At 37.3% G+C, this 15658-nt stretch overlaps 1 protein-coding gene across 13 annotated transcripts in view; it reads left to right on the top strand.

Moving 5' to 3' along the window:
- NBEAL1 (neurobeachin like 1) overlaps positions 1-15658 on the top strand; it is a 187033-nt gene that overhangs the window by 37097 nt on the left and 134278 nt on the right. For all 13 annotated transcript variants that reach the window (XR_010322244.1, XM_023542231.2, XM_023542230.2 and 10 more), the window contains one exon: positions 4359-4520. Coding sequence is in view for 12 of the 13 variants with exons in the window: in XM_023542231.2 (XP_023397999.1) it covers positions 4359-4520 (162 nt within the window). In the remaining variant the exon portion in view is untranslated. The remainder of the gene's footprint in view (positions 1-4358; positions 4521-15658) is intronic.

The raw sequence follows: 15658 nt of genomic DNA, 5'->3' as shown, positions 1-15658 counted from the left end.
CCTGCTCCCTCAGGGGTTCTCTGTTGTGTTCCCTGTCAGGGCAGTCACCAGTTGTAGCCGGGTACCATCTAGTTGTTCTGGTCTCAGGATAATGTAGTCGCTGGATCATGTGGCCCTTTCTGTCTCTTGGGCTCGTAATCGCCTTATGTCCTTGGTGTTCTTCATTCTCCTTTGATCCAGGTGGATTGAGACCAATTGATGCATCTTAGATGGCTGCCTGCTAGCGTTTAAGACCCCAGACGCCACTCTTCAAAGTGGGATGCAGAATGTTTTCTTAATAGATTTTATTATGCCAATTGACTTAGATGTCCCCTGAAACCATGGTCCCCAGCGCCCTGCCCCTGCTACGCTGGCCTTTGAAGCATTCCGTTTATTCGGGAAGCTTCTTTGCTTTTGGTTTAGTCCAATTGTGCTGACCTCTCCTGTATTGCTGTCTTTCCCTTCACCTAAAGTAATTCTTATCTACTGTCTAATTAGTGAATGCTCCTCTCCCACCCTCCCTCCATTCCCCTTCTTGTAGCCACAAGAGAATGTTTTCTTTGTTTAAACTATTTCTCAAGTTCTTATAATAGTGGTCTTATACAATATCTGCCCTTTTGCAACTGACTAATTTCACTCAGCATAATGCCTTCCAGGTTCCTCCATGTTTCACAGATTCCTCACTGTTCTTTATTGATGAGTAGTATTCCATTGTGTGAATATACCATAATTTATTTATCTATTCATCCATTGATGGGCACCTTGGTTGCTTCCATCTTTTTGCTATTGTAAACAGTGCTGCAGTAAACATGGGTGTGCACATATCTGTTCGTGTAAAGGCTCATATTTCTCTAGGATATATTCCAAGGAGTGGGATTGCTTGATCGTATGGTAGTTCTATTTCTAGCTTTTTAAGGAAGCACCAAATCGATTTCCAAAGTGGTTGTACCATTTGAAAGTATTCACATTGTTAAAAATTAGATTTACAAATCATAAAACAAGGAAAAAGTTCAAATTATATGGAAAGGTACAGCTGAAAGTACAGATCTTTCTTCTCCCATTTCTCTACCTACCACAGTTTTCCCACTTTTACAGTTCCCAGGACTACTTCCCAGATACAATTTTTTCTGTATCTCAAGTCATCTTGAAGGACTAGTAGTTGTTAGTCAGGCAAGAGAGGCTGGCTAGGGTAAGAAGGAGGAGAAATGAAGAGAGACCTTTTACCACAGAAGGAGCTCCATTTATGGAGATGTGCTGTAGTGGAAAATGTAGTGGTTGATGATGAGTAGTAGAGGGTCTGGAGAATTAAAGAAACTACAAGGAGGAGGAAAATGTGTTTGTTCTTCGGGGACCTGGGTAGGCAGTAAGAGGGTAGGTACAAGGGAATAAAGTCTGGAGAATCAAGAGGGTCCAGATTATGAAGAGCTACGCTTGCAATGCTGATAGACTTTGATTTTTTTGTTATGGAGGATATGGGGAGCTACTGAGTAATTTTCTGCATGAGAAATTTGTTTTTCAAAAGTCACTTTAGTGGCATCATGTGGGTTGGATTGGAGAGAGATGAGACAGAGGCAGACAGTTCAATTAAGAGGCAATTGTAATAATAATCCAGAGGAGGAATCGTTAGGACTTTGAATCAAGGCATTGAACTCAAGAAAGGATGCGGTTGTGCTCAGAAAGGACTAGTGTTTCATTCTTTACAAGTAAACATTTTCTGATTTCTTCATTAGAATGTTAGTTGTGACAGGTTTATAAAGGTTTAAAAGTATTAAATCTTGAACTATCCTCAAAATAAGATTAAGTTTTATTGATTTCTACTAATAAAAGAGTATTCTTATAGTGTGTTAGTTAGAACTGCTTTTAATAATTTACAGCTCACTTTTAAGTCACAGGCTGAAGAATTTTGTGGAGTCAGGATTTGAGCCTTTGAAAGTTTGGATTATTGGAACGAAGTCTCCTAAAATTCCGAAGATGGACTTGTTATCATCCATGTATTTTAAGTATCTCCTTTTTTTGGGAGACCGTCTCCAAAAATTTCAAGTAGACATATATTGCTACTGTATTTGAAGTAAGATGAAGAATGCCAAGTGTGTTGCTTTTTTCATGATTTAGTTGGTTTATGTAAAATAATAGTTCACATCATTGTCAGAAAACTGAATCATGAATTTAGATTTTATTGGTAGAAAACTTATAATTTGTTAAGTCCAAACCATATGGAAGGCAACTAGTATGTAGTATGTACACGAGATTAGTCACCTTAAAGATAAGAAACTCGTGGATAATCCTCATTTTAAGTAAACTGACTTTCTACAGTTTCTAATTTAACAGAATTCATTACATACAGCAGGGATTACTTTTACCAGATTTTAAAGCCTTGTACTTTTTAAGCTGGGTTTCTTCCTGTGTTAGATGGAGACAGCAGTTGGCAGTTGTTTACAGTAGATAATAGCCAAACAAAGAAGACTGGAAAAGATTTCTGGAGTTTGGGAAATTTCAGTGAGAGAGCATAGCGTTTTGGACAGTAAAGTCCTAGAGGTGGGGAAATACTTCCAAGTTCTAAATGCTCACGCATTAGGAACATGGCCAAATATCCCAACTTTGTCTTTAAGGGTATGTAACCAAGCCCCAATTTTATAATGAAAGTTAGTGATGGTGGTGGTAATTTTTCTTTTACAAGCTATTTTATAATGAAATTTTATAATGAAAGTTAGTGATGGTGGTGGTAATTTTTCTTTTACAAGCTATTTTTTTTGGGGATTGTGCAATAAAATAAAGAACATGCGCAAATAGAAAATGGGACAACCAGGACACAGGAAAATACTCTTTTAAATAACTACAGTTATTTAAAAACTGAAGTTAGGTGGTCATTTTATAAACACCTTAATTATGATGTCACGTGTTCAGAAAGAGCCTAATTATGTTTCCATATGTATTTATGTGACTACTGGAATGTACTTCAAATTTCCTGTCCACAGTGAATGAAATAGCCTTTTACTTATTCGTTATAAAAGTACTAGTAATACTTCATATCAAGTATTATCTGAAGAAGAGACCACTTTATGTAGTAGTCATTTAATCATAAAAAAAAAAAAAAAATTTATAGGAGCCCTTTAAATATGTAGTTCTGTGCAGATTTTGATATTTTTCTTACTAGTGATAAAAAAAAAATAAGGATACTATTATATGGTGACTTATGAAAAGATTCTCAGGGTTTAGAGACTGGTAATATATTTAAAATATATTACATTTTTCTAGTCCTTTACGTATTTCAAAGTATTTTCTCATTGATTTTCTGGTTTCACAGCTCTGTGAAATAAGGAACATGATATTGCAGTTTTACAGGTTTGAAAATTTCAGAGATTAAATGTTATAGAGGTAGGACTTAGTACCCAGGGTTCTGACTTTAAATCTAGGGAGAAGTTTTATTGTGAGAGACACACCGGAGGAGCCAGTCATGTCTGATACTGGCTTATGCCCTTAAAGAACCATGTAGTCTTTTTACACAGAAACCAGGTTTTGCAAAATATTGATACATTACTTAAAATTTTTTTTTCTATTCATGCTTAAGCTTGGTCTTCTACATTTACCTCTTTATCTTTTCTTCTTTCCTTTTTAAAAATTTTATTTTTTATTGTGGTAAAATATATATAACATAAAATTGGCTGTTTTAACTGTTTTTAAGTGTACAGTTCAGTGGCATTAGTTATATTCGCATTGTTGTGTAGCCATCATCACCATGTATTTCAAAATTTTTTCATCACCCCAAACAGAAGCTCTGTAACCATTAAGTATCACCTCCCTATTCCTTTTTACCCTAAGCCCATGGTAACCATTCATCTTCTTTCTGTCTCTATGAATTTGCCTATTCTAAATATTTCATGTAAGTGGGATCATACAGTATTTGTCCTCTCCCTTTCTTTTGCTCATCTTCTCTTCCTCAAGGAGCCTATAGGTAGATGGATGTTATTTAGTAAAGTAGTTGACAGGTATTAAACTAGCTACAATTATTTGTTGGTTTTTGTTTCTTTTAGAAATGATGTTTGTGTACACATACACACGTGTATTTACATACAGACACATTATTCATAAGGAGGAAGTAGGTTAACTTATATTCTAAATATTTTCTTTAAAAATAACACAAAAATAGTGGCACTGTTTCTTCTCAGTAAGCCTCCTCTGAAGTAAGACTAACCACTCTGCTGTATTAATCTTCTAAAGTGTCACTGCTCACCTGGTGATGCCCTGCAGAGAAGAAGGCACAGAGTATCTGAAAAGAGTAAAAAATTCTTGGGTTTGAATACAAAATGGAATTTCTCTAAAGTACTAATGAGTTTCTTCCTTCATTTAAATCTTCTTATTTTGTTCTCCTTACATTGTAGGGTAGATGATGTGCCTCCTGGAATATCTCTGCTTCCTGATAATATTCTGCAGGTTCTGAGGATCCAGCTGCTACAGTGCGTTCAGAAAACAGCAGATGGATTAGAGGAACAACAGCAAGCCTTGTCGATTTTGCTTGTCAAGTTCTTTATTATTCTTTGCAGGTATCTGATACAAAAAAATAAACGAATTATCTGTTTAAAAATAATTATTACCAAAAATAATAATGTGTTTGTTGATTTATTAATTTTTTGTTGTTGTTCATATGGAGCATTAAAGAACTAATGTACCTTTTGTAATAGGCTTGTGGTTTGTTAGTTTATTGGAAAGACTTTTGAGCTAGTATACCTAGTTGTGGAGAGATTCAGCCAAGATTAAAAAAAATAAACTGCTTTAGAGTAGCCAATGACAGATTTTATTTTGCCAGGAATTTATTGCATCAGTACTTCCTATATGATTTTCACCTGTGAACATATTCACGTTTTTATTCCTCTTGGTTACCATTTGTGAATATGTGTTTTTCTAATTTGCCGTTTTATAATTTTACCAAATATACTTATTCTGTAGATTCTTCTATTTTCAGGTTTATTGGTTAGGTCAGTGCTACTTAAATTTTGGTGACAGCAGTGGTTTCTTTTTTGGTTTTAAATATCAAATAGGGTGCTTGTTAGAAATACAGAGCCCGAGCCTTGCTTATGGAATTTCTGAATCAGAGGGCCCCAGGTGTCTGGATTTTTCATAAATTCCCTGTGAACTTTGCACATAAGAATTTGAGAACCATTGGGTTAGGGGCATCATAAGCCCCTTAAATTTTTCCCTTCTTTTTGAAAGCCACTTCCTCTGTACTACATTCTATTTAGGAGGGATCAGTCCCTGGAGAAGGACATCATTCTTGGTAAAGTAGAGGGTCGGTGAAAAAGTGGAAGACCCTTAACGAAATGAATTGACAGAGTGGCTACAACAATGGGCTCAAGCATAACAACCATTGGGAGGACGGTGCAGGACCAGGCAGTGTTTCCTTCTCTTGTATGGAGGGTCACTATGAGTCGAAATCGACTTGACAGCACCTAACAATAACAACAAATATTCTATTTGCTTTTTAAGTATTTTATAATTAATTAGTAGATAGCTAGGGACTTAATTTACATTTTATTCACCTTTGACTTAATTGCTCATTGCCTTTGATTGCAGATATCATGAAAACATTGAGAAATAATTACTAAAATGTTTGTCTCCTAGCTTATACAGTCCAGAACCTTACATATATTTTCATTTTCATGCTTTTCTTCATCCTTAAAATTTAAAATTGCATAAGAATTGAAAGGGTTGAGGAAAAAGGGTTTTACTCAAGTGGTAAAACATGAGTTGACCTCTGCAATAGTTAATTTGCTTTTTTCTCCTGTTGATTACTTAGCACAAAGTTACTGAAAGCAGAAACCCTAAAGATAAGTAATTATTTTAAATCCATTATGTATAGCCCTTGATAAAAGAGGGATGCACTGGAATGCTAAACCTTTTTTGGTTGAAAAAAAATTTTTAGGATGATTTAATCTCTGATGATAACTTTAATGTTTAATAGTAGCCAGTTAAAGAACATATTTCTATTTCCAGAGTCTTCACTTATTTTTGGTGAGAGATCAAAGCTAAGATTTTAAAAGAGAAAAGAGTTCTGATAGAAATATAGACAGACCTAGAGACATAGTATTGCAAAGCTGACAGTTTTCATGTTTTGCCACTTCATAAATGACATTTTACCATGATAAAGATGTTTTTGAAAATTTCCTGTAATCTGTACTTCTACTCTCTCGTACATTTGAGAAGCATAATTTACAAAGTTATACCTAAGATATTTCTTTATTTAATATATAAAAACAACATTGCTGTTTGGAAGACTCAAATGAAAGCTAATAACCTCTGACTAATCAATTTAATTCTGTTGTTGTTAGCTGGTTTTACTGAAAGCAATGAGGTTCCAACTCACAGCATAACTGTGTACAACAGAATGAAACACTGCCTGGTCCTGCACCATCCTCACAATCATTGCTGTGTTTGAGCCCATTGTTGCAGCCATCGTGTCAGTCCATCTTATTGAGGTTCTTCCTCTTTTTCACCGACCATCTACTTTTTCAAGAATGATGTCCTTCTCCATGGAATGATCCCTCCTGATAGCATATCCAAAGTACTTGAGACGATGTCTAGCCATCCTTGATTCTAAGGAGCATTCTGGCTATACTTTTTCCAAACAGATTTGTGCATTCTTCCGGCAGTCCATGGTATATTCGGTATTCTTCACCAGCAGCTCAATTCAAATGCAACAATTCTCTTTTGGTCTTCCAGATTCATTGTCCAGCTTTTGCATGCATATGAAGCGATTGAAAATACCATGCCTTAGGTCAGGCACATTTTAGTCCTCAAGGTGACATCTTTGCTTTTTAACACTTTAAAGAGGTCTTTTGCAACAGATTTGATGAGTGTGATATGTCGTTTCATTTCTTGACTGCTGCTTCCTTGAGCGTTGATTGTGAATCCAATTAAAATGAAATCCTTGACAACTTCTCTGTTTATCATGATGTTGCTTATTGATCTAGTTGTAAATATTTTTTTTTCTTATAAATTCTAGAACTCTTTTTTTTAAAAATTGTGCTCTAAATGAAATTTTACAGTTCAAGTCAGTTTCTCATATAAACCTTATACACACATTGTTATGAGACCTGGTTGCTCTCCTGACAATGTGACAGCATTCTCCTTCTCTCCACCCTGTATTTCCTGTGTCCATTCAGACAGCTTATGTCCTCCTCTGCCTTCTCATCTCACCTCCAGACAGGAGCTGTCCATGTAGTTTCATGTGCCTACTGGAGCTAAGAAGCACACTCTTCACCAGTATCATTTTCTGTCTTACAGTCCAGTCTAATCTTTGTCTGAAGAGTTGGCTTTGGGGATGGTTTTATATTTGGGTTAACAGAAAATCTGGGGGCCGTGACCTCTGGGGTCCTCCAATCTTAGAGCATTAAGTCTGATCTTTTTACTAGATTTTAAGTCTGCATCCCACTTTTTCCTGCTCCTTCAGGGATTCTATGTTGTGTTCCCTGTCAGGGCGGTCATTGATGGTAGTCGGGCGCCATCTAATTCTTCTTGTCTCAGGCTGATGGAGTGTCTGGTTTATGTGGCCCTTTCTGTCTCTTGGGCTCATGTTTTCCTAGTGTCTTTGGTGTTCTTCATGCTCCTTTGCTCCAGGTGGGCCGAGACCAATTGATGTGTCTTAGATGGTCGCTTGCTAACTTTTAAGACATCAGACGCCACTCAACAAAGTGGGATGCAGACCATTTTCTTTTTTTTTTTATAATTTTTATTGTCCTTTAGGTGAAAGTTTACAAATCAAGTCAGTCTCTCACACAAAAACCCATATACACCTTGCTACACACTCCCAGTTACTCTCCCCCTAATGAGACATCCGGCTCTCTCCCTCCACTCTCTCTTTTCGTGTCCATTTCGCCAGCTTCTAATCCCCTCCACCCTCTCATCTCCCTTCCAGGCAGGAGATGCCAACAGTCTCAAGTGTCCACCTGATCCAAGAAGCTCACTCCCCACCAGCATCCCTCTAAACCCATTGTCCAGTCCAATCAATGTCTGAAGAGTTGGCTTCAGGAATGGTTCCTGTCCTGGGCCAACAGAAGGTCTGGGGGCCATGACCACCAGGGTCCTTCTAGTCTCAGTCAGACCATTAAGTCTGGTCTTTTTATGAGAATTTGCGTCTGCATCCCACTGCTCTCCTGCCCCCTCAGGGGTTCCCTGTTGTGTTTCCTGTCAGGGCAGTCATTGGTTGTAGCTGGGCACCATCTAGTTCTTCTGGTCTCAGGTTGATGTAGTCTCTGGTTCATGTGGCCCTTTCTGTCTCTTGGGCTCGTAGTCGCCTTGTGTTCTTCATTCTCCTTTGATCCAGGTGGGTTGAGACCAATTGATGCATCTTAGATGGCCGCTTGCTAGCGTTTAAGACCCCATATGCCACTCTCCAAAGTGGGATGCAGAGTGTTTTCTTAATAGATTTTATTACACCAATTGACTTAGATGTCCCCTGAAACCATGGTCCCCAGCACCCTGCCCCTGCTACGCTGGCCTTTGAAGCATTCCGTTTATTCCGGAAACTTCTTTGCTTTTGGTTTAGTCCAGTTGTGCTGACCTCCCCTGTATTGTGTGCTGTCTTTCCCATCACCTAAAGTAGTTCTTATGAGAACATTTTCTTAATATGCTTTATTATGCCAGTTGACCTAGATGTTCCCTGAAACCATGGTCCTCAGACCCCTGCCCCTGGTACTCTGTCCCTTGTATTGTTCGGTTGTATTCAGGAAACTTCTTAGCTTTTGGTTTAGTCTGGTGGTGTTTACTTCCCCTGAATAGTGTGTTGTCTTTCCCTTCATCAAAGATAATTCTTGTCTACTATCTAATTAGTGAATACCCCTTTGCTTCGCTCCCACCCTCATAACTATCAAAGAATGTTTTTTTTCTGTGTTTAAATCTTTTCTTGAGTTCTTATAATAGTGGTCTCATACAATACTTGTCCTTTTGTGATTGACTAATTTCACTCATCATAATGCCTTCCAGATTCCTCCATGTTATGAGATGTTTCACGGAATCATCATTGTTCTTTACCATTGTGTAGCATTCCATTGTGTGAATATACCATAATTTGTTTATGCATTCATCCTTTGATGGGCACTGTGGTTGTTTCCATTTTTTTGCTGTTGTAAATATTGCTGCAGTGAACATGGGTGTGCATGCATCTTTTCCTGTGATGGCTCTTCTTTCTCTAGGATATATTCCGAGGAGTGGGATTGCTGGATTGCATGGTAGTTCTATTTCTAGCTTTTTAAGGAAGCGCCAAATCAATTTCCAAAGTTTTTGTACCATTTTACATTTCCACCAGCATTGTATAAGTGTTCTAGTGTCTCTACAACCTCTCTAACATATATTATTTTGTGCTTTTTGGATTGATGCCAGCCATGTTGGGGTGAGATGGTGTATCTCATTGTAGTTGTGATTTGCATTCTCTAATGGCTGATGATCATGAGCATTTCCTTATGTATCTGTGAGCTGCCTGAATGTCTTCTTTGGTGAAGTGACTGTTCATGTCCTTTGCCATTTTTTAATTGGGTTATTTTTCTTTTTGTCGTTGAGATTTTGTAGTATCTTGTAGATTTTAGAGATTAGATGCTGATGTCATAGCCAAAAATTTTTTCGCAGTCTGTAGGTTGTCTTTTTACTCTTCTGGTGAAGCCTTTGGATGAGCATATGTGTTTGATTTTTAGGATCTCCCATTTACCTAGTTTCTCTTCTGGTGTTTGTGCATTGTTAGTAATGTTTTGTATATTGTTTATGCCATGTATAGGGCTCCTAGTGTTGTTGCTGTTTTTTCTTCCATGATCTTTATTGTTTCAGATATTATATTTAGGTCCATTTTGAGTTAGTTTTTGTGCATGGGTCTTTTTTCATTTTTTTGCAGATGGATATCCAGTTATGCCAGCACCGTTTGTTAAAGAGACTCTCTTTTCCCCATTTAACAGGCTTTGAGCCTTTGTCAAATATGAGCTGCTCATAGGTAGCTGAATTTATGTCTGGATTCTGAATTCTGTTCCATTGGTCTAGGTATCTGTTGTTGTATCGGTACCAGGCTGTTTTGACTGCTGTGGTGGTATAAATCAGGTTGTAAAATCAGGTAGTATGAGGTCTCCCACTTTGTTCTTCTTTTTAAGTAATGCTTTACTTATCCGGGGCCTCTCAGTTGTGAAGATTTTTGTTTTCTTTATGTTGAGGTATAATCCAAACTGAAGGCTGTAGTCTCTAATCTTCATCATTAAGTACTTCAAATCCTATTTACTTTTGGTAAGCTAGATTGTGTCTTCTGTATATCACAGGTCGTAAATGAGTTTTCCTTCAATCCTGATGCCTTGTTCTTGTTCATATAGTCTAGCTTCCTGGATTATTTGCTCAGCATACAGATTGAATAAGTATGGAGAAAGGATACAACTCTGATGCACATCTTTCCTGATTTTAAACTACAAAGTATCCCCTTGTTCTGTTTGAATGACTGCCTCTTGGTCTATGCACAGTTTCCTCATGACCACAATTAAATGTTCTAGAATTCCCTTTCTTTGCAATGTTATCCTAATTTGTTATGATCGACATAGTCAAATATCTTTGCGTAGTCAATAAAACACAGGTGAACATCCTTTGGTATTCTCTGTTTTCAGCCAAGATCTATCTGACATCTGCAGTGATTGCCCTCGTTCCATGTCCTCTTCTGAATCCAGCTTGAATTTCTGGCAGTTACTTGTCCATATGCTGCTGTAACCGTTTTAGATTTCTCCTCAGCAAAATTTTATTTGCATGTGATATTAATGATATTGTTTGATAATGTCTGCATCCTTTTGGATCACCTTTCTTTGGAATGGGCACAAATAAGGCTATCTTCCAGTTGGCTGGCCAGATAGCTGTCTTCCAAATTTCTTGGCATTAGATGATTGAGCGCTTTCAGTGTTACATCTATTTGTTGAAACATCTCAATTGATATTCTGTCAATTCTTGGAGCCTTGCTTTTCTCCAGTGCCTTGAGTGCAGCTTGGACTTCTTCCTTCAGTACCATCAGTTCCTGATACATATGCTACCTCCTGAAGTGGTTGAACATCAACCAATTCTTTTTGGTACAGTGACTCTGTATTCCTTCCATCTTCTTTTGATGGTTCCAGTGTCATTCAATATTTTGCCCATAGAATCCTTCAGTATTGCAACTCAAAGTTTCAGTGTTTTCTTTAGTTTTTTCAGCTTGTGAAATGCCAAGCATGTTATTCCTTTTGATTTTCTAAGTCCAGGTCTTTGCACATTTCACTAAAATACTTTACTTTGTCTTCTTGAGCAGCCCTTTGAAACTTTCTGTTCAGCTCTTTTACTTCTTTATTTCTTCCATTCACTTTAGCTGCTCTGTGTTCAAGAGCAAGTTTCAGGCAGAGTCACTTCTGACATCCATTTTTTTTTCTTTTCTGTCTTTTTAATGAGGTTTCGCTTTCTTTACATATTGATATCCTTGATGTTGTCCCATAGTTCATCTGGTGTTCCGTCAGTAGTGTTCAATGCGTCAAATCTTTTCCTTATTATGGTCTCTAAATTCAGGTGAGATATACTCAAGGTCATACTTTGGCTTTTGGGGACTCATTTTAATTTTCTTCAGTTTCAGTTTGAACTTGCATGTGAGCATTTGATGGTTCGTTTCACAGTTGGCCCTGGCCTTGTTCCGACTGATGATACTGAGCTTCTCGATAACAAAAATAAACAACCACAACAATTGTTTCAGAACTTAGATTAATGGAAGGTGTTTTTCCAGGAAGGAATATTTTGCTTAGAGTTACTGGTACATGTGATAATAAAAAGAAGATTGACTTTTATTGTTTTACCACTCTCTTTAAATTAACGACAACATTGTACTCCTTTATTGCCTCGCACACATGGCAAACTGTTCATACTACCTTGTCCTTGGTATGGCACTGTATCTTATTGAACTATAACATGCATAAAATGAAGAGATCGTAAGTGCACATCTCAGTACATTACAAGAAAATGACAAGTAATGTCAAGAAATAGGGCATTACCGGTACCCCCAAAACTCGCCCCAATTCCTGTCATAATCGTCACCCTCTTCATACTCCCCAAAGGTAGCTATTCTGACTTCTAATACTGTGGATTAATTTTATCTCATTTTTAACTTCTTAGAAATGCAATTGATCATACAGTTTTATTCTTTTTTTTTTTTAATTTTATTTGTTGTTGAGAATATGCACAGCGAAACAATATCAATTTAACAGTTTCTACACATTTTCTTTTTACACATACCATTTAGTGAGATTGATTACATTCTTCGAGTTATGTAACCATTCTCACCTCCTTTTCTGAGTTTTTCCTCCCCCATTAACATAAATTCACTACCCTTTAAGGTTCGTATCTAATCTTTGGTGTTGCAGTTATGAATTCGATCCTGCATAAAAAAAAATAAAACACTGCCATTGATTCAGTTCTGACTCATAGTGACACTATAGGACAGATTAGAACTGTCCCATAGGGTTTCCAAGGATGTAAACTTTTACGGAAGCAAACTGCCATATCTTTCTCCCTCGGAGTGGCTGGTGATATCAAACTACCAACCATTTTGGTTAGCAGCTGAGCTCTTTAACCTCTGCTCCACCAGGGGTCCTGATTCCATACATAGTTCTTAAAAGAGCATACTGCTGAAGCAGACATTTTTTATTAGTTAAGCTAGACTATTCTTTTAAGAAGACTTCAGGGGATATTTTTGGTTTATAGTTTATAGATTATCTCAGGGCAGTAGTTTTGGGAGTTCATCCAACCTTCATGGCTCCAGGAAGTCTGGAGTCCATGAGAATTGAAATGCTATTCTGCATTTTCCTCCTTTGATCAGGATTCTTCTATGGAATCTTTGGAACATTTGGGATATTCAGTAATGGTTTCTGGACACCATCCAGTTCTTCTGGTCTCATGGCAAAAGAGGCAGTTGTTCATGGAGGCAATTAGCTACACCTTCCATATCCTTCTATTCCCGACTCTCCTCTCTGTTGCTCCAGGTGAATAGAGACCAATTGTTGTGGCTTGAATAGCTGCTTGGAAGCTTTTAAGACCCCAGGTACTGTGCAGTGAACTAGGAAGTAGAACAGAAACACTAGACATGTTTTTAGGCCAATTAACTTGGAGGTCCCGTGAAGTCATGACCCTAAATCTCCAAACCAAGGAACCAAATCCCATGAGGTTTTTGGTTGTACATACGCAGCCTTAGCAGCTACTCCTTTTTTTTTTTTAAGTCATTGTTGTAAATATATCTGCCACACAAAAACAGCCTTTGGCAATTCAGCTTTTTACAGGCGTACAGCTAATTGGCAGCAATTGCAGTAATCAGCTGTGCAGCCCTATCCTTCGATGTGTCCGTCACCGTTAACCCCCCTGCTCTCGCACCCTCCCGCCCCGGTAGCCACTAATACATTTTTTTTCTCTGTACATTTACTTTTTCTTGTCTTTTTATAGAAGTAAGGTTATATAATATTTGTCCTTTGGTGATTGACTTATTTCACTCAGCATAATGTCTTCCAGCTCCATCCATACTGTGGCATGTACCAGGACTTCATTTCTCCTAGTGGCTGAGTAGTATTCCATTTTATGTGTGGACCACATCTTGTTTATCCATTCATCTATCGATGGACATTCAGGTTGATTCCACCTTTTGGCTGTTGTAAATACTGCTGCAGTGAACACTGGCATACCAGTCTCTGAATCTCTGCTTTCAAATCTTTTGGGTTTATATACTGTCTTAATTATGTAGTGCTGCTATAACTGAAATACCACCAGTGGATGGCTTTATTGAACAAAAGTTTATTCTCTCATAGTGTAGGAGGCTAGAAGTATGAATTCAGGGTGGCAGTTCCAGGGGAAGGCTTTCTCTCCCTCTCGGCTCTGTAGGAAGATCCTTGTTATCACTCTTCCCCTGGTGTAGGAACTTCTCGGTGCAGAGACCCTGGGTCCAAAGAATGTACTATGTTTCTGGCACTAATTTCTTGGTGGTGTAAGGTCCCTCTCTTTACTCAATTCTCTCTTTTATATCTCAAAAGAGATTGACTCAAAATACATTTTAGTGGATTGAGTCCTGCCTCATTAATAGAACGGCCTCTAACTGTGCCTCATTAGCATCGTAGAGGCAGGACTTATAACACAGGAAAAATCACATCAGATGACAAAATGGTGGACAATCACACAATACTAGGAATCATGGCCTAGCCAAATTGCTATCCGTTTTCGGGGGACACAATTCAATCCATGACATACCTAGGTGTGGAATTTATAGGTCATATGGTAGTTCTATTTTTAGTTTTTTTTGAAGAAACCCACAGTGTTTGCCGCGATGGCTACCATTTTGCATTTATACCAACAATGGGTAAGGGTTAGTTTATATTTTTTTAGGGATGCCTTTTTTCCCCCCTCAACTTGTGGGATCTATTTTATTTATTTATTTATTTATTGCTGATGTTCAAACTTATTGTCTTCTCAAGAGAGTACTTCTTTTTGATTGAGTATTAAGCATTGGTTTTGAAAAACTGCAGAGATAATTTCAGGCCTAGGATGACACTATCCTTCCACAGAGGTAAGTTGTTATTAGTTTTTGAAAAGGTAGGATTCCCTAATATAGTCAAGATTGAGATGATTTGGACTTCTGTGTGTGTGAATGCTGATCCTTTTCTATTTCATTCTTTCTCCTTGTGTGTGTCATTTTGGTGGTCTCAAACCAGAATTTGAGAGTCTGCTCTTTGTGGGCCTTGAATTCCAGTTTTTGTCCTTATCAGCACTGTTAAACTCAGAAGCGTTCATCAGCTTCTCATCTACCTCTGTCTGTACTGGCAGAAATCTTGAGTTCAAAATGGTTTTAAATGCAGAGTTTATCTCTCCCTAGGTTTCTTTCTTCCGCATTTCAGGTCTGTAATTGTTCACTGCCTTGATAGCTTTCTGATGCTGTGAAGTAAATTGTTTTTCAGTGTGTCGTTGATCTTTTATAGTTCTTAGGAGGAAGATTGGTCCTAGCTCACCGTTACTGGAAACAGAACTCTTGAAGAGGCTTTCAATTTTACCTTTGCCCTTTACTGTTTATTTTCTCCAAGATCTCATGCCAGTCTGTTTTGTTACATTAAGAAATCTGTTTATTCAGACAGTTTTTCCTATTCTCTTAGTAACTACTGTATTTTAAGATATAAAGTATTTTTCAAGGCCACAGTGACTCACAACAGAAAATTATTAGTTTGTTTTTTTATTTTAGGAAAATTACTGGTGATTTTAGGTATAGTAAATGTTAGCAATTTATGTTATGTCTTATAAAAACAATATAAAAATAAGGACTGTATCATAATTAGTTAAAAACTGAACAGTTGATCTGCTGGTTTGAATAGGTCAAGATACCATGCCCTATGGAATGTGTAAAGTTTTCTCTCAGAAACTTTTAATATCACTAAAGAGATCAGACATATGTGTAATGTAAAATGTAAAAGCAAAACCAGACATGTGGTACAGTGGTGACAGTATGTAAAAAACTAAGAATCTGCATAGGGAAAAAAACGAGGAAAATATAATAACATGTAAGAAAATTGGTGACTTTTTCTCTTTTGTTTATACTTTGTAATATTTTTCCAGTTTGTCTATTAAGAAATAGATGCTAATCAGCATTTAATTCTTAACCGTTCTGTTTATAGTCATTAATTGGTACTTG

This window comes from Loxodonta africana, chromosome 6 (genome assembly GCF_030014295.1).
Source record: "Loxodonta africana isolate mLoxAfr1 chromosome 6, mLoxAfr1.hap2, whole genome shotgun sequence".
Taxonomy (NCBI): domain Eukaryota; kingdom Metazoa; phylum Chordata; class Mammalia; order Proboscidea; family Elephantidae; genus Loxodonta; species Loxodonta africana.
This window is presented reverse-complemented; position numbering and strand designations above follow the sequence as displayed.